The sequence below is a fragment of the Mytilus edulis genome, chromosome 3 (genome assembly GCF_963676685.1).
Source record: "Mytilus edulis chromosome 3, xbMytEdul2.2, whole genome shotgun sequence".
NCBI lineage: Eukaryota > Metazoa > Mollusca > Bivalvia > Mytilida > Mytilidae > Mytilus > Mytilus edulis.
Window position 1 is genome coordinate 91,238,827 of NC_092346.1, and position 20,534 is coordinate 91,259,360.

Genomic DNA, 20,534 nt, shown 5'->3' on the forward strand with positions numbered 1-20,534 from the left:
CTTTCTTATTATGTCTGTTTGGGTTTTTTTTTCACACATCGTTGTCAATATAATGGAATTGTGAGAGGTTTGGCTACCTATAAAACCAGGTTAAATCCACAATTTTCTACAAAGAAATTGCCTGTATCAAGTCAGGAATATAACAGTTGTTATCTATTCGTTTGATACGTTTGAGCTTTTGATGTTGACTTTGGTTAGGGACTTTTCATTCAGAATTTTCCGCGGAGTTCGGTATTTTTTATTTTACATTTTTATATCTATTCTTTTCAAAACAGTCGCACTTTTCCAACAATTTGTCCATCACTAAAAGAAGATACTTCTGTGTTTAGCTTTTGACATATGCCACAGATACAATTGAAGGACTCACAACTAGAGCATGCACCTTATAAAGTTCAGTGCCGTAGACAATTGTTCATCATATATTTTGGATCAGGAATTCAGTGGTCATCAACGAGGAACGGAAGAACAAACTACCGTAGTGACATGAAAAAAGACAATTATAAAGATAAAATGATACAAATAAATACAGCTTTTCGAATCAGAATTAGGACGTAAAAAGCACGAGAGGAACATACATATTGCTTAAAATTATAGCCTATTTACATGGTCGATGTTATACTGACAGCATCTTCAACAGGAATAGATATTATGACAATGTTTACAACAAAAGTTTCCATTGGAACTTCTGTAAGCCGGAACAAAGATACGTTATCCTGGCCAGGTGTGATATGCAGTTTTGTTTTATACATTTCGAGTAGGAACAAGCTACCACAGAGAAAACAGAACAGGGAACGAATGAGTTCAAGAATTAAAAAAAACAGCAAAGCAACAAAGTAGAGTAAACTCTAAAGTTAATATGGTAAATCTCCCTTCCCAACAGTAGTGATTCCAAACAAAAAACATTTCACGACAATATTCTATCAACCATTAAATACGTGAACAGTTGTTTACTAATGTTCAAATTTCACATATGAATCAGTAGTGTTACTCAAAGTAAAACATAAAACAAAAGCACCTGTCATACCTTCTCTTCGAGACATTTTTACTTTATTTCTATAGGCGACAGGAAACCATCTCAAAGAATTATATTGTAGACATTGTTCGCATCACATCAGTTATGACATTATATAGTTATTTGCAAAATTAAACTCATTGTACTTATAAGAAAAAATTGAAACATGACGTTATGCATTGCATGCGCTTTCTGTGTTTACCTTCAACAAGAACGCTAAAAGCAGAATATTTGAAAGGCATGGTATGAAATAAGATTATCCCCGGCTTAGTATATATCTTGGAATTTGATTGGTTAACGCACGTCGTTACAAAACCTATAGCCCCTGGGTGTTGCTAACCCATATCCCCAGACGTTGCTACCCATTACATCGGGGAACTTCACGCGCATTTCCCTTAGTTCCATGGTTGTTCCTTATGAAATATCGAATTCTGTAGATTATCCATGATGTCTGTATAATAAGATACTTAATCCAATAACGATTTTATCTTATTATGTCGATTATTAGCATCATTTTAGTAAATGCATCGCTATTCTGCCACATTGTCAATGAATAGGACTACTGACCTAGCTATGCAAATGACCCACGTTGACGTCACACCGTCTATGATGTTACTCTCATAACTTTGAGCGCCAAATTGGACCCATTTCACTTTCTCTGTCTTTAGATTAAAAACGTCTTATATTTGTCTACCTGTAGGGTTCTACCAAAGGTAATACCCTACACCCCGTTAAAAATATGTCAAAATCCCAAATTTCAATAAAAGATATTTAAAAAAATAAAAAAAAACTCGTTACTTTCACGTTAAACTTTGTGGTCGAATTTCTCTAAAAATCGCCAGATTTAGACTAAGACCGGGGATAAATTCGTTATCTACGTTCATATCCGTAGATATGGATATTTTAACACCCTTCAGTACCCTGTACAACCTTCGGCTGCGCCTCAGGGGGTACTTGGATACTTCAGGTTGTTAAAATTCCATATCTACGGATATGAACGTAGATAAGTTATATTATTACATTGATTTCCCAGTTAAATAAAAACCGATAATTTCACATGTGAAATAAACGTGTTTATTTCACTCTCTGACGTCATACAACAATAGGCGTTGTCAAGACGTCGACAACGTCGGATCAAAACAAATTGTCAATGCTTATTGTATCAATTACATTTTCTACATTAATTTCATAAAAAAGCCATTTGCCAATGTAATAAAAAGAATAACTAATCACCGTATTTGAATATCAAAAATAAGACAACTTGTGACCGAACGCCGCTATGGATTAAACTCGTGCTGCGCACTCGTTTAATCCATGCGTCGTTCGGTCACAAGTTGTCTTATTTTTGGTATTCAAATACGGCGATTAGTTATACTATAAATGACATTGGTTTATCATATCAATATCAAAGAACTGATAATGGGTCATGAAACACCCAAAATGCAGTTGCATTGTCTGAGTGGTTGTAAAAACTCATCAAAGGCACCACGGCCGCGTTCAATATCGTAGCTGCTACGTAGTGCTACGTAGATTTTGACTATTGAACGTATAGCTATAGATAAGCTGCTACATAGATCTTGATAGCAGCTACGTAGCCGCTACGATATTGAACTCAACCCAGGCTTGTAATTTAATACGTCATATACACGAAATTCGACTACATTAGACTCATGAGTAGAGCTGGAATCCAAACATTTGCAGGGCAAAATAAAACACGAATCTACAGAGCATTTTATACACTTCGATAATGACATGAGTATCAATTGTTTGGTCATTTTTATAAATTTCCTGTTTACAAAAGTATGAATTTTTCGAATAACTACGGATTTTCCGTTATCCCACGTATAGATAACCTTATCCGTATTTAGCACAACTCTTTGGAATGTCTAATGTAGACGAAACGCGCGGATGGTGTATTAAATTATAAGCTTAGTACCTTTCGTGAAGTATTAAGACCATCATTTCATAACAAAATCAATCAGATGCTGAAGAATTTTTCAAAAAGTAAAAATAAATACACCCTGTTAACAATGAAATTGATCTGAAATATGGACAAATGGTTGTTTGTAGAAAATACTATTACCATTGATCAATAATACTTAATTCATATCTAAGAAACAGTTGGCATTAAGACTGTTTGTAAAATACCTCTACCGAGTCATAATGGTTTTTTTTTCGTTCCGTTTTTCTGAACTTCACCTTTTATAATTTACCATGGTTCGGTATTTTTGTAATACTTTCTTTCTCAAATCACTAGTGACATGTTTTCGCGGTGTTTTTTTCCTGATTTCGACATTATGACTGACCAAGTGTGGATTTGCATTGCGGGTGATGGATGCCAGAAGAAGACAATTACCATGTCAATGCAGCCGGTATGTGGTTCCTTTTGGAGTTTATACATTTCCCTGTTTTATTGTTTGAATTCTTCAATCGATTTACGAGATTTGAACTTTGATAAACTGCTATATTCTTTTTAATAATTTTTATTGTATAATCAATATTCGAGAAAAATCTAGGCATTGGATATGGTATGTGCTTTCTATACCAAATATCAGTAGTCGACAATGGTATGTGCTTTCTATAACAAATATCAGTAGTAATTCATATGTCTTGCTTACTGCAACTTTCGTCACAGGTAAGACAAAATCAGGTTGTTGATAACTCAGTACATCATAATGAAGCAAGTTTTGGATCTATATGAGATTGCTGTTTTTTTTCGTCATTCATGGAAAAGCGAAAGTATAAAAACATTTTTTACTTGTAGTTGGGGTTAGATAAAAAAAAATAAAGGCAACATGAATATAAATTTTGGTCGAGACAAACAAGAGTTGAGCCTACCACACCCTGTATGCCACTCTAGCAATTAAAGGCAACAGTAGTATACTGCTGTTCAAGTCATAAATCGATTGAGAGAAAGCAAACTTCCATACGAATTAAGCCTAGGGTTAAATTGTATATAAAACTGCTATCCAGATATTATATGAGATAGCTTATAATGACTTGATGATCAAACATAAATACTTCTTCATAAACACTATCTTTCAGGAATTATATCTTAATAATGGATAAATGAGTCAATGGATCATCACAAAGGTAAAGTCTGTCCAGACTTATATACTGAATGCAAGTGAGATTCAATGGTAGGTCTATCATTCGTACTTATTCTCAAATTGACCTCTTGGGCTTTTATGAAAAAATTACATTTTTATGACATTCATCAAATGCCAGACAAAAATAGGTCAATTTGTTTTGTACCTACCACATGATATTATATTTCTTTGAAAGTCTAACACATTGAAAAAGGCATTCATCAGTTAATAAATATCTACTAGGACAGAAAGCACAGCAAAAATGCATTGTAAGATAACTCTACAACCACGACTAGATTCACGACAGAAAACTTTTACTTCAATTGTGTCCAGTCTCAAATATGTCAAATGTCAAACAAGAACAAATACAACCACACATAATACAAATATTCAAAGAATCAATAGCATATGGCTTCAAAGCAAGCCAACTGTGGTAACTCGTGTAAACAGTTATTTATATTATCAAATATATATAGGATGAGGCATGATAACAGAAGTTTTTCCTCTTTATTTTCTGGGTTTTTTTTGTCACTCCTTCAAGAATTTAAAGATTTATATATAGTTCCATGTTTATCTTTAATACCATAGGTCAATTTATCAATAAAATTGCTAAAAATAAGTTGATCCTATTTAAAACCCTCCTAAAAAAATAAGCGAATTTTATTGATCAACATTGAATGCAGGTATACAGTAAGTTATAGGCAGACTCGGTATTCCAATGGGAACCAATTGTGCCCCTCTTCTTGCCGTCTTGTTTCTTTATTATTATGAGTCTGGCTTCTTACACGAACTTCTTAGGAAGAAAGATAAGAAGTTAGCATTATCCTTTAACTTTAATTTCCGATATATAGATGATGTTCTCTTACTAAATAATTCAAAATTTGGTGACTATGTTGAAATGCATCGAACTTTAGAGATAAAGGATACAACAGATAAAGTTAAGTCGGCCTCATATCTTGACTTACATCTAGGAATTGACAATGAGGGTCCGTTGAAAACAAAACTTTACTAAAAAAGAGATGATTTCAGCTTTCCAATTGTGAACTTTCCATTTCTAAGTAGCAACATTCCAGCAGCACCTGCAAACGGGGTATATGACTCCCAATTGATACGATATTCCCGTGCTTGTATTTCCTATCATGATTGCTGCTTACAAGGAAGCTATTAAACCAAGAGTTCCAAATGGTGAAGTTAAAGAAATCATCCCTTCGTAAATTTTATGGAGGCCATTACGAGTTGGTCGACTGTTATGGAATAACCGTTTCACAGATGATATCAGGATATGTTCCTTACGTCGTAACTAATCCCCTTCCTTTTCATGAATGTGATCTACCGAATTAGACTATTTACCACATTTGTTATAACATGAGCAACACGACGGGTGCCATATGTGAAGCAGGATCTGCTTACCCTTCCAGAGCACCTGAGATCACCCCCGGTGTTTTGGTTGGGTTCGTGTTGCGTATTCTTTAGTTTTTTTTATGTTTTGTATTGTGTACTATTGTTTGTCTGTTTGTCTTTTTCACTTTTAGCCATGGCTTTGTCAGTTGATTTTCGATTTATGAGTTTGACTGTCCCTCTGGTATCTTTCAACCCCCTTTTTTTAAATGCTAACTTTGAGAAAGTTGTTCAGATTTCAGAGTGTTGAGTCTGCTATGTTAAAATAAATGGAGATTGCATGTTGATCATTTATATAGTCATATACTTTTTTTAGTAAACTCTCACAAAAAATTAGATTTTGAAAACTTTTTGTGGGGTGTTATTTTCAGACAAGAGCCTATTTTAGATACTTTTCACTTTACTCAAGAAAACTTTGTACCAAACCATCAATAGTCAGATTTATTTATAAATAAAAGATCTAAAGTGAGCAACACAAAATTAAGTTAGTGACTTGATCATTTAAGCTAGATTTGATAACAACTATGTTCCTGTAACATTAAGTGATAGTATCCACAATAAACTGCAAGTGGTACTGGAGGAACAGAGCAGACACAATCTGTGACAGACGGACAACCTAATTGGTGTAGGACTCTAATAATAGGTCATTTAAGCTGCAGAAAGAAACTTTAGAGTGAAATAAATTAGAAAATATTGTTTCATTCTTTTATTTTCTCTTTTTAGATGGAACTTTTTCAGTCACTTTTTCAACAATCTCATCAAGATTTTCCAATAGCTCCTCTTTTGTTTTTGTAAACATACTAAATTTCCATATTTGTTTTAATTCGTTTAATGTTCCTTGAAATATTGGTCCTTTTGGGATTTGTTTATCTACTAAATCATATCCATTAACAGGAAATTTTGGTGATTCCCATTTCACAAACTGGTCCATGAGGTCTTTTTCACCTCTGTATTTCAAAAGTTCACAAATTCTTTCTGTTAATTTTTTCATTTCGCCAGGACTGTCAGTAAACAAGAATTGGCAATATTTCATTGGATCATTGTCGAAAGAGTCTTTTCTATGATTAATTATAAACGATCCTAGCTGTAACTCATCTCTTGATAGTTTAATTCTTTTGTGTAACAAATGCACCTATAAGAAAAAAGTTTTCTATTATTCTAAATATTTAAATGTGTTCAAGTGAATATAATAAACATAAATAATTCTTTATTGCAGAAATGCCACACGTTAAAAAAAATGCACATTATCTTCAAATTAGTTAAGTGCCAATTGCATCATTTAAAGAGACTAACCTATATTAACATCTTTGGATAATACATCTTGAGTAAAAGTAATTTTAAAGTATAACTCAAATCTAAATAATACTGACAAAATCTCATAGTGAGGTTGTTTTGACCATTTTTGAAGTTTTAAAAAATATGCAAGAAGTTTGAAGCCTGAATGAAAATATGTTATATAAAATAAATATATCTATCAATCAGCCTTGTGATCATCTGCAGGATATTTTTTTTAAATATTTATAAAAATTTTGGAATATTGAAATCAAGGCGACATAATATAGTGACCTTTTTATTCCTTCACCATATGTTTTTGTGTTTTGAGTGTTTACCAAAAGAATGTGTTGAACTTTTATTGCATGAAGCTAAGATGAAAATCTTGCAAATTATTCCCTTTTCTTATTATTATTATGAAAGGAGTAGGGGCATTAAGGGGGCTCGCGGGTCTAAATCAATTTTTTTATTTAATATAGGATTTCGCTATATTTTTCTATAAATGAACTTTATCTTATACTTAATAGAATAAACAGCTGCGCCATGAGCGCATGATACGCCCGACGTCTTGTGTGGAAGTTTTATGCAATAATCATAAATAATATCTGAGAAAGTTTTAAGCAATTACCATTTATTGCTTTTGAGACACGGCGGGACATGTGAAACCCCCCCCACCCTGTTTTTTTTTTACAAATATCACTGAAACTAAATTTTGAATCAAACCAAAAAGTATACAGATCTTTAGATTAATATAACAAAGAAGTGTGTAAAGTTTTAAGCAATAATCATAAATCGTTTTTGAGATACGGCATGACATGTAAAAACCCCCTCACCCTTTTTTACAAAATACTCAATAACTCAAAAATGAAATTTTGAATCATCACCAAAAAGTATACAGATCTTTAGATTATTATAACAAAGAAGTGTGTAAAGTTTTAAGCAATAATCATAAATAGTTTTTGAGATACGGCGCGACATGTAAAAAACCCTCCCCCTTTTTTACAAAATACTCAATAACTCAAAAATGAAATTTTGAATCATCACCAAAAAGTATACAGATATAAAGATTAATATAACTAAGAAGTGTGTAAAGTTTTAAGCAATAATCAAGAATGGTTTTTGAGATACGCTGCGACATGTGAAAAAAAACACACCCCTGTTTTAGTTACAAAGTGCCGTAACTCAAAAAGTTTAAATCTTATTTTCACCAAAAAGTATACAGATCATTTGACTATCATAAGAAACAACTATATTAAGTTTCATGAAATTTAGATAAGTCGTTCTCAAGTTACGGTGCGACATGTTTATGCCTGACAGACGGACAGACAGACGGATGGACACCGGACATTTGTATACCATAATACGTCCCGTCAAAATTTTGACAGGCATATAAAAATGAAATAAAAAAATGGGGTCACCGTTCATTTACACTCACAATCTGCCTTCGAAAGATGCATACATTTATGTTAATGTCCTTTTTTTCTGTTAAACTAATAGGAGAAAAAGCGGTAATATCGAAATAAAAAAAGAACTAAATTATAGAAATCGCTTTAATTTTACAATTATTTAGTTCATGTACAGCTTATTCGAAAACAACAATAAAAATTATAGGTCACCGATGAGTTAATAAACAGCTGCGCCATGAGTGCATGATACGCCCGACGTCTTATGTAGAAGTCTTATGCAATAATCATAAATAGTTTCTGAGAAAGTTTTAAGGTGGCTCGGGCGTATTCGAAGTTTCTATCAGAAGTGCCGTATTTTTGGTTATTTTATTCTTTAAAGAAAATGATTCAAATTGGTCAAAAAAAAATAGGGGGTCACGGACCATTTAAGCTCAAAATTTTACTTTTAAACAGGTATGTAAAAGGGACCATTTTCAATGAAATGATAGGGGAAATAGAGTTGTTGACATATTTTTTTCGGAATATCATAAAAACGTTCTATGACAATTGGTCCAAAACTGTTATATGAAAAGCTGGAATATAGCTTCAAAGAATGAGCCAATAAAAAACATAGGTCACCGATAAGGAAAAAAAAATATTTTGCCTTAAAACCCAAATTTTTGCAGGAAAATGGTGAAAATGGGTGAATTGTCATTTTGACCCTTTAAAAAATACCGATAATAACGAAAATATGCTATTAGTTACATAACAACAAAGATTTAACATTTCTAATCAATCAAAATATTAAAAAAAATTGTATCGAATTTACGACAAATACTTTTGTAATTCATGCGTGAAATTATGCGCAGTCGAATAGTCCCGAGCCACCTTAAGCAATAACCATATATTGTTTTAGAGACACGGCGGGACATGTGAAACCCCCCACCCTGTGTTTTTTTTACAAAAAACTAAATATTACCAAAATAAAATTTTGAATCAAAACCAAAAAGTATACAGATCTTTAGATTAATAGAACAAAGAAGTGCGTAAAGTTTTAAGCAATAATCATAAATCGTTTTTGAGAAACGGCACAACATGTAAAAAAAACCTCCCCCTTTTTTACAAAATACTCAATTACTCAAAAATGAAATTTTGAATCATCACCAAAAAGTATACAGATCTTTAGATTAATATAACAAAGACATGTGTAAAGTTTAAAGCAATAATCATAAATGGTTTTTGAGATATGGCGCGACATGTAAAAAAACCCTTCCCCTTTTTTACAAAATACTCCATTACTCAAAAATGAAATTTTGAATCAACTCCAAAAAGTATACAGATATTGAGATTAATATAACTAAGAAGTGTGTAAAGTTTTAAGCAATAATCAAGAATGGTTTTTGAGATACGGTGCGACATGTGAAAAATACACACCCCTTTTTTAGTTACAAAGTGCCGTAACTCAAAAAGTTTAAATCTTATTTTCACCAAAAAGTATACAGATCATTTGACCATCATAAGAAACAACTATATTAAGTTTCATGAAATTTGGATAAGTCGTTCTCAAGTTACGGTGCGACATGTTTACGCCGGACAGACGGACAGACAGACAGACGGACGGACGGACAGACAGACACCGGACATTTGTATTCAATTTTAATGCCAAAAAATGGCATTTTTGCACCAAAGGGAGATAATTTGGAGCTTTTTCAATGATATCTACATTTTAAAAGTCACATGGGGCCAACACGAATTGATTTTTTGGAATGATTTTTGTACCATATGATAAAGTAACAACTTCTAAATGTAATTAATAAAATTTGAAATGAAAAATAAATGTTTGATTTTTTTTCTGAAAATCTTCCTTAAGGCCCGGTTTTGGCCCAAGAAAATAAAAGGTTTGATAACTGTTTCAAAGTGGCAAATAATGTTTGAAAATGAATTGGGTCAAGAAATGTAAATGCAAAACACAAAGATTTTTATCTGATGACGTCCCAATTAAGTCATAATATGAACCGTTTTTGCAAAAAATGCTGAAAAATGCAGAATTTAAGCAGTTTTCAATCGTTATTTCCATTGTGGAAACATCCTGCGCAGGTAAGAAACAACAAAATAATTACAGAGAAGCTTTATTATAAAGATTGACATAATCTCAACAAATATAAAGTTGTTTCTTGGGTGCGCACATAATTTTCCAAACTAAAACATACTTAAAATTTGATGAAAAACATGGAAAATTAAGAATTTTTTTTCAAAATATGCAAATTTAGTCATGGTTTGTTGCCATAGTAACTTGTTCAATGTGAAATTTGTTTTTATTTTCTGAATACCTTGTAGCTTAGTATAGTTTGGACAAATTTATAAATATGTGTGATAACTTTTTAAATTGGGGTAAATAAGGGCCAAATAAGGACCTTATTGCCCCTACTCCTTTAAAACCTCAGTAGCACTATTAGAATAAACTCATCATAGATACCAGGACTATTTTTTTTTTTGTATATACGCCAGACGCGGGTTTCGTCTACAAGAGACTCATCAGTGACGCTCCCATCCAAAAAATTTAAAAAGGCCAAATAAAGTACGAAGTTGAAGAGCATTTAGGACCAAAATTCCTAAAAGTTTTGCCAAATCCAGCTAAGGTAATCTATACCTGAGGTAGAAAAGCCGTAGTATTTCAAAAATTCTAAATTTGGTAAACAGTTAATTTATAAATATAACCATATCAATGATAATACATGTCAGCACAAAAAGTGCTGACTACTAGGCTGGTGATACCCTTGGGGAAATAAATCTCCACCAGCAGTGGCATCGACCCAGTGGTTGTAAATAAACTCATCATAGATTCCAGCAAAATTGGTCCCAATTATCCTGATCTCAATGCAATTCTGACCTGATTTGCATCTTTTGCATGGTCAAATAAATTATCAAATCTGTTATGATAGCATCCCAATTTTCCTGAGTGTGATCAGATAAAAACCAAACATAATCCTACCTCATCATCATTTGCTAGTAATGCCACCAGCCTGGTCATCGGTTGCGGGTCTAATCCCTCTGTTGCACAACATACAGTTCTATACTCTTCTATTTCGGCTTTATCTGGTAAACCTGTAACAAGTAATGTACATCTATCACTAGTACAAATGAGTTGTATACTGACATGACAAATTGCATATCTGATCACAATCTATAAAACTTCTGATAAAAAAAATGTGAAGTCTCATTTAGATCTCAAGTAATTTTTCAGATTATTTTCTTACCACAAATTGAATACGGTTTACAAACTTCACTAGCAGTCATTCCAGTGCCTTTCTGACGTTTTTCTGTCTACAAAATTTCTTATTTTTTATTGTTAAGCAAAGGTATGCAACTGCTACAGAACTATGTGAGAATAGCCTGAACAAATTTAATGTAACCACAAACAATTTACGTATCTTGATAATATTTAGCTATTGCCGATTGGATCTCTTGTCAATTAAAATCCTGAATTTAAGATGTATTTTTATCACATAAAGAGTTAAGCCCTCATGAGTGGGAGAGTTGAGGGTATGAATTACTCAAGTTACACAATGTTTTGTTTTTTCAACAGCCAATATTCAGTTTCTATACAATGACAAATATTTGCCTATCTAATGGATATAGGTCAAACTGATTAAAAGTCAATAATTACTATAGATATTTACCCATGTAAGGGGCAAGGTCTAACTGAAGCATTGTGGGTAAAATGTCTCTTGCATGATTGCCACATAATATCTTCTTCAGTTCCATCCATATTCTCTCACCAGATATTACTACAGAGAAAATAATATGTTGTTAATGCTGTGGATGAAGATGAAGATGTAAGAAATATATATATTCTATGATTAGATAAATTTTCATTTTTTTTTTTTTTTCATTTTTGAAAAAAAACTTTCATATATTTGCAAAAATAACATTTAAATGAACAAAACACACTATGTCTACTAAAGATTAATTTTGAGATGTATCTGACCAATAAAAATCAGCTTGGACTTAAACTATTGTCATTGTACAGTAGGATGCAAGAATTTTAAATGCCTTAAAATGTGTAAATGGAATGGTAATCTTACTTTTGAAAATTAATATAAGAATGATATCTTATGGAATTGAAAGATTGAAAATGAAAATATATTTGTCAGAAAATTGTGACAAGAGGAACAAGACTTCCAAAAACAAATGCTGTGAATTCATTTATTTTGGTGGGTATCAATTTTCGTGGATGAAATACAACTTACACTATCTTGGATAATTAATTTTGTGGTTTTGGTAAAGTCAGCATACAGTCTATGAAAAATTATAATCCCTTTAACATTTAAATTCGTGGTTTCCCTGTGCATATAGGATCCAACATAAAATAATGAATTCACAATATATAAAGATAAAGATATATAAAACTAAATTCATATCATATTGAAATATTTTGGTTGGATAATTTGATTTTACATCTGGTCAGATGCACAGACTTGTGTAAACAATGTGGTTCTCTTAGTTTGTCCTATGTGACCACAACTTCTGGTTAACTACAATGTTCTATACCCAAAGCAATTTAAACGGGAAATACACTAATTTCACATTTTATCACCAAAACTTACTTTTCATACCACTAGCATTCTCTTTGATAGCATTTAGTGTGGATTCTTCATGGTCATTAGCTTTTTCTGATATTCTTCCATAAAATCTTTAACAAAGGAGAAACAAATATTAAATGTGACATACTCAAGTTAAATAATTGCAATTTACACACTAATATGGTAAAATTTTGCTTGGAAAACCCTTACATTTTCCTTAAAGGGAAAATTCACGATTTTTTACTTATGGTTTAAATATGTTCATTATGACATAATATATATATTCACAAAGTTTTATCGCTATATGTGCAGTAATAAAGGAGAAATTCAATAATTAATGAAACTACTTCCTGTAGGTCGTGACGTTTTCTCCTGATTTTTGCATGCCGGGATTTAAAATACAATCATTAAAAGTCTTGGTTTTTAATCATATTTTAACGTAATCGTAAGCGCGCCGATGACTTATGCTTTATCTAATAACCATCCGATAATAAGAAGATAAAACGCACAGACGTTCAATTGTACTCATTCGTGAGATAAATTATCTATGTTAAACGTATATATTCGAATTATTTTTGTAGACAACACAAAAAGTTATAAATTTATTTTTAATAAATGCATTTCTGACTGATAAGGTGAACAAATTAAAGTACAATAATCTGTAAAGACAATATGTTGGTGTACTATTATTGACCTTTTACTATCCGTCTGCTATGGCTAGGTTTATACGATGTGTGTATTCACGGTTCTGTGGCAATACTCGTAGATGGCTTGTTGAAAGGTAAATTGTTATTTGCACTTCGGTATTTAACCACGCCTCTAGGGCACACCTTGCCAGGTGTGACTGTCTATTCGGATCAGTGGTAGCATTTAATACACACATTAAAAATACATATTCAAGTTGGTGACAAATAAAAATTAGTCGCCGTGGAATTATTTAATTATATTTGGTGCTATTATTTATTTGAATTCAAATAAGTTAATTTACTAAGAAATACACAATTTTCGGTTAAAGACGGGAAACTTAATTCATATGTCAGAATGAAATGATATACAAGTCTTGTCCTTGATTTATGTCTCATAAAAAAGGGGGACTTAGAAATTAGAAATAGCTTTACTAAATTATTTTTATTTGTCTTTATTAGGCGAAAAAATGTACGAGAACACTTACATTTAGACTTTTGAAAGCCATGTATTAATTAATATAGGAAACTATCTGAAGATAACTCTACCGAAGCGGAATATAATATGTACGAATAAAGAAAAAAATATTTTTGTAATGGAATCGAAAAATTACGAATAGATATTCTTTTCAAGTGTGATAAACGTCAACCAAATTTATTCATAATGGGGAACGTCCTTATTAAAATCTGAGACAACTATAATAATCGTCGTCTCCCAACGTATATATATACTTAAATAACTATTTGATCAACGATGTTTAAAATTAAAAGACAACGAATTTAATGTTATCTTTCCCTATTTTTGAATGTTATTATAAGTCTGTTCAACTTGCAAGAATACCCCTAAAGCGGACAAATATCCGACAAGCAGTTTATTCTTTAAATTGCTGTCATTGAATATCAAGAAAGAAAATAAATCCCGAAATTGATACTCAATAGTTTTCCTAGAAAATATTCACATTCCTTGGGGATTATTAGTGTACGTCCAGTTGCATATATTTTACATGAATGTTGGAACAATTGTGATGATGATGAATTTCGTCCTTTATTCGAGAACAATATAATTGATATATAAATCTGTGAGTTTACTATGTTCTTAACTTCGATGAACCAAAGCAAGTTATAAATTGACCTGTATTTAAATCAAATTGTTTCTTTTTTTTCTTCTTCTTCTTTTGGTATACAATAGTCTATCGAATTCGTTGATTACATACTATTGGCATACATGGACTAGTCTATTTACAACTTTTACCACAATTTACACAAAATGTATGTTTCTTTCTTATGTTCAATGTATACATGTATACATATTTTAAATTGGGCTACTGACTATAGTTCCGTAACTTTCTACCAGGCGTATGTATACACGAATCGTCGACAAGTGTGCACATTTTTTTAGATCAATAATTCTGGTATGTTCCAATCTGTCCTAAACTATTGACAACGAGTATATATTACATTTTCCCAAATTAACCCTTGGAAAAATATGTAAATAGATTTGTATTTCTTCAATTATTTTTTTTTGTATTATTTTTTTTTTATAAATAATATTCTTTACACTAGAAATGTTATTTATAAACAAGCGTATGAGTTCAGTAATGACTAGTATATTATATCACTTTCGGACACGCAAGACAAAAATGTATATTATACATGCACCTGATAGTTCAAAATGGAAAGTTATAAGTAACGGTCGTGTACACTGATCAATACCTACAGAAGTGAAACGATGCATGAACTTGCAAGCCCGCCGGACAGGAAATCGATTGAATACCTGGACGTGTCACCTTACACCCCTTCCAATACCTTTGGGAGTAATACCTTTAGCCATGCTGGTGATCAGATAAGGGATCGAAGATCCGAATTTATTTAAATAAAGTTTATTACTTGAAAGAATTATGAACGAATTAGATTTTCGAAAACAATTTCCACGGAACACTTATTTATCATTTTATGATTTGAACTTTGACTTTTTAACTAATTACAATATTATCAGTTTAAAAATAACAGACTATATGGTTATTTAAAAATATAAGACCATTTTCCGTATCAAGTTAGTCAGTCAGATAAAACAACCGTACGATTGACAAGATATCGACACGCAATTACGACTACATCGTTTACTGTAGTTTTGTTCCTTTGTGGTTTATTGACATATCAGGATTTTTCATCGGAGAAGGTGACAAGATGGCGGAGAGTAGAGAACTGATACTCAAAATTTAAAATCGATGGTGATCTCTTATTTAGCGGAATAAAACTTTAATATCTATAAATTTGAGCATTTTTATACAGAATGGACATAATATCAATTTTTGATTTTTTTGCGAAGTTTCCCTTTAATATCATTCTGGTAAAAATTTTATGTGGAACTGTATAACTATACACATTAGGAAGTCATTCAGTCAATTTGTGTTTTATTCCTATAAAATCCTAGGAGATTTTGTGTTAACAAAACACTTTCTTCTAACATCTAAGGTGAAAACCTGACAAGGAAAATCTGTATTTTTAATATACCTGAAATATCTTAAAATCCGTAAATAATCTTCTTGTATCCTGGATACAGGATCACCTACAAATTTAACTCTCCTGTTTTTAAGGTCCTCTACTCCATTAAAATAATCATATATTGTTCCATCAAAACCTGAAAATACAAAAGAGATAATTCACTGACATGAAATAAAACTTCCATATTGGTTTAGTCTTAAAAAAGTTTCTTTATAAACTGATCATGTGCATGTAAGCAATTTAAAAAGTATCTTTACCAGTAATGCTAGATAGTGCCAACAACCAGACAAAAACTTATTTATCAGAAAAAATGTTTTTGATTTTGTCATCTGTGTACAATTTGACTCTTAACATTTCCCTTCAAATTCAAATTTGATATACTAACCTAAAAACATGGCATTGAAAGTAATGTCCCTTCTATTAGCATCTAACTACCAATCTTTGATATACTAACCTAAAAACATAGCATTGATAGTCAAGTCCCTTCTGTTAGCATCTAACTGCCAGTCCCTTGTAAACTCAACCTCTGCACGGCGACCATCTGTAACCACATCAATTCTTAGAGTTGTCACTTCAAAATTTTCCTTAAAAAAAATACAAAAAATAATAACATACAAGCTAGAATACAATTTTTTTTATCTATGTTGCAAATAAAACTGATTAATAAAACTATCTATAATGAAATACATTCAGGAATCATCTAGTTTCAGCTTGTTAATGTTAAAAGGAAATATCTATTCTGAGGCTTCTGTGTATGTAAAGTAGACATTACCTTATCATTTATTCTAGCTGTGATTGTACCATGTTTTTCTCCAGAGTCATTAATCATTCTAATTTTTTCTATATCGAACATCTCTTTCATCTGTGTAGGTGTGGCTGTTGTAGCAAAATCAATGTCATGTGGAACCATGTCCAATACCAAGTCTCGGACTGCCCCTCCTGCTATCCTCAATTCATGGTCATATTTATCAAATATATTGACCAGAGTATTAAGCTCTGAGGTTAATATAGATTGGAATGCTGGTGATTCTAACTTCATTGTTTTTAGATTTCCACCTCGATAATAAAACTTTTTGCTTATTCTAGTCAAGTTACGCACTGATAAAAGTTTAATTGTTCTCAGAACATATACAGTAGTTAAATTTACACTTGGTGTCATCTAAGGCCTGTGTCAAAAGAAAAAAAACAAGATTAATTAGTATTTTGTTGGTCTTAATACATGTAGGTAAACATGCAATGACAATATATTGAAGAAATCCATACATGTATTCATATACATACAATGCCCTTAAAATACCTTCAGCAACATGGAAGAGAATAAACTTTCGGTTAATGTTTTTTCTAATGGGATTTATCATATACAGATCATAAACATAAGTAGCATATTATTCATTATGAGTTCGTAAACATGTATCTGTAACAAACAAGAAGACTTATAAATTTCCATCAATTTTGTTCTGATTGCTGAAAAAAAACCGCATTAAATCGGCAAAATCCCCATATTACATGTATTAAAGTCATATGAAACCTCAAATTTAAAAAAAAATATGCATATGTTTTTTATAACAAAATGGATAGTTGTCAGTATTAAACTTATCTACATTGTACATATACTTTTTTCTGAAGAAAATTCTTTAATTTGTCCACATTTAGAAGAAGTTTACTTTTTTTAATTGCTTGCTTCCAGGAAGCAATTCGCTGACATATTTTTTTGTGTATTCAAAGTGACCTTAGTGTGACCCGTCTCATAAAAATCTGGTGATACGCCTGGATCTGTCACTGATATAAATTATTATCTTATTGTACATGTTATACATGTACACATGCTCAATATCAATGCTTCTTTGTTGATTGTTTACAATAAGGTGACAATTGGGAAAACTACGGCTTCAAAACATGACAATCAATGAGCTGCCATATTTTCATTTCATAATTATAACAGACAGAGAGGGAAAAAAATTACAATTATACAATATTTTTGCTTAAAAAATGATAAAATCGTACACAGAAGACTAACTTTATAATATACATGTATATACATGCATTGGTTCAAAAATTGGATAAACATTATTTTTCACCAGTCATTTGTTTCATGTATATGACTTTAAACCAAATTCACCAACAGGTACTCATCAGCATTTTATACATCTTCAAAGTTGTACTTCCAGTCCTAGATAGTTCAGCACAAAGACAAATTACAGTACATAAGAACAAATCAGCACCCAGAAATGGGTCACTGTGAAAGCTGTCCAAATATGCTCACCTGAAATTTTTTGCTTAAATCTTTCATCATTGATTATTTTTGTTTTTCAATATGTATTAATGAGTGGCTAAAAAATTCACCACACCATCACTAAATACGTACATCTATAGCTCAGATTGGAATGGGATGGGACAAATTGAATAAAGGGCTGCGCTTTAGCGCATGATACGCCCGTTGCTCTTTTAGCTTGTCTTTTATGCTTTAAATGAATTTATATGATCAACTAGAAATATATAAACAAATCAAAAGGGATGTTACATTAATATATTCACCAAAGTTTCATAAAATCCCCCTTTTTTAAGTATAAAAATTCATTACTTAAGAAAATCTAAAATCTAAAATTTATAAAAATGGAAAGGGAGCTTATGTCAATAGATATAAACAATTTATCAAAGTTGCATAAAATTTTGTGAAAGTGTTAGTTATTGTCCCAAAATTGGAAAATCCCCCCTTTTTTAAGCATAAAAATTCATAACACGGAAATATTAAATCTGAAATTTATAAAAATTGAAAGGGAGCTTACATCAATAGATATAAACAATTCACCAAAGTTTCATGGACATTGGTGAAAGCCTTTTTGAGTTATTGTCCGAAGTGTTGAAAATCCCCCTTTTTTTATGAATAAAGCCCCATAAATCCAAAACTTGAAATCTGAAATTTATAAAAATTGAAAGGGAGCTTACATCAATAGATATAAACAATTCACCAAAGTTTCATGGACATTGGTGAAAGCCTTTTTGAGTTATTGTCCGAAGTGTTGAAAATCCCCCTTTTTTATGAATAAAGCCCCATTAATCCAAAACTTAAAATCTGAAATTTATAAAAATTGAAAGGGAGCTTACATCAATAGATATAAACAATTCACCAAAGTTTCATGGACATTGGTGAAAGCCTTTTTGAGTTATTGTCCGAAGTGTTGAAAATCCCCCCTTTTTTTATGAATAAAGCCCCATAAATCCAAAACTTAAAAAAATTAATTAAAATTAAAAATGAAAGGGAGCTTACGTCAATAGATATAAACAATTCACTTAAGTTTCATGGAAATTGGTGAAAGTATTTTTGAGTCATTGTCCTAAGTGTGGGCGAAGGAAGGACGGACGGACAGACAGACGGACGGACGGACAACGGTATACCATAATATGTCCCGTCTAAAAGACGACGGGCGTATAAAAAGGGATTAAAACACTACTTTTCTAATATTTATTATAGATTACTTCTTGACCAATTTCAATGGGGCTTAATAAGCTAATCCCGGATTAGACCCCCCCCCCCCCCCCCCAAACTTTCTCCCCAACTTATGATACCCTTTAGAAGGGTGGTAATGGGGGTACCTTCATGACGAATAATGGTAAGAATTCTTGCCAAATGACATTTACGGTAATTTTTGGTGCATGGCATTAAATATGCTCTTTCTTTTATTTAGACGATAAAAAAATCGAATGATTTTGATGAATCATGTAAAAAAATTTCCAAAATAACGGTAATGATAATTATTAGAGACATCTGAAGAATCACGATAAGAATATTTTGACAAATCACAGTTAAATTTAATCAATTTGACGCAAACGGTAGCATGACAACTGACAGTAAAGGGCAGTACTACCATCATTAGAGTCGGACGTCAAATCAGAGTGATTAACTCTGACGTCCGATTATCTAGGACTTAGTCTGTAGTCTAAGTATCGACAAATGATAGCTGCGGAACCGTAACTCTTATGGTCCTTTTTTAAATTTTTTTGATTTTGCAGTCAAAAAATAACATAAGGACCTAAGAGCTACGGTTCCGCAGCTACGACAATGATAGACTAATTTAGCAATATTATTTAAAATTTGAATTCATAAAAAGTTTCTATACTCTTTTCAAAAAAATCTTAACGAAATCTTAAAATTTACATTACAAACTATCCATCTTCACCTGTTCACAACCCAATATTACCTTTTTAAAATACTTTGAAATGTGGTGCAAGTCTTCGAAATTTTTGTTCGATGTAAAACTATATTTTATACCTGATTAACAAAGACCCGCGTTATTAAACGTTTTGATGACATGATCAAAATTATAAAAACAAAGTCAAAACCGAAAGAATAGATTTTTCCGACAATGAATAAAAGACGAAAAAACTCTCAACCGAATAAAAAGTATTATTGAAACGGTCCACTAATAAAGGAATTTTCAGTAAAAAAAAGTTCTTTAAAGGTTTTTTTAATCTGGACATTTTGTTTCACATCTCAGAATCATAATTGAGTCACAACAGTGACGAAATGATTTAGAGAAATGGACCCTCATTTTTTTAGCATTTTAATTGATTAATTCCACCGGGTTTTCCCCACTTTTTAACGTATT

The 20,534-nt window shown here is 31.6% G+C and overlaps 1 protein-coding gene across 1 annotated transcript; it reads right to left on the reverse strand.

Moving 5' to 3' along the window:
• Positions 1-6,192: 6,192 nt before the first annotated feature.
• LOC139517749 (CCA tRNA nucleotidyltransferase 1, mitochondrial-like) lies at positions 6,193-20,231 on the reverse strand. Its single transcript, XM_071309125.1, has 8 exons — positions 20,127-20,231; positions 16,700-17,093; positions 16,382-16,511; positions 15,937-16,063; positions 12,764-12,849; positions 11,837-11,944; positions 11,149-11,261; positions 6,193-6,631 (listed from the first exon to the last, which is right to left on the reverse strand). The coding sequence occupies exons 2-8, from the start codon at positions 17,084-17,086 to the stop codon at positions 6,206-6,208; spliced, it is 1,377 nt and encodes a 458-aa protein (XP_071165226.1). The 5' UTR covers positions 17,087-17,093; positions 20,127-20,231; the 3' UTR covers positions 6,193-6,205.
• Positions 20,232-20,534: the final 303 nt, after the last annotated feature.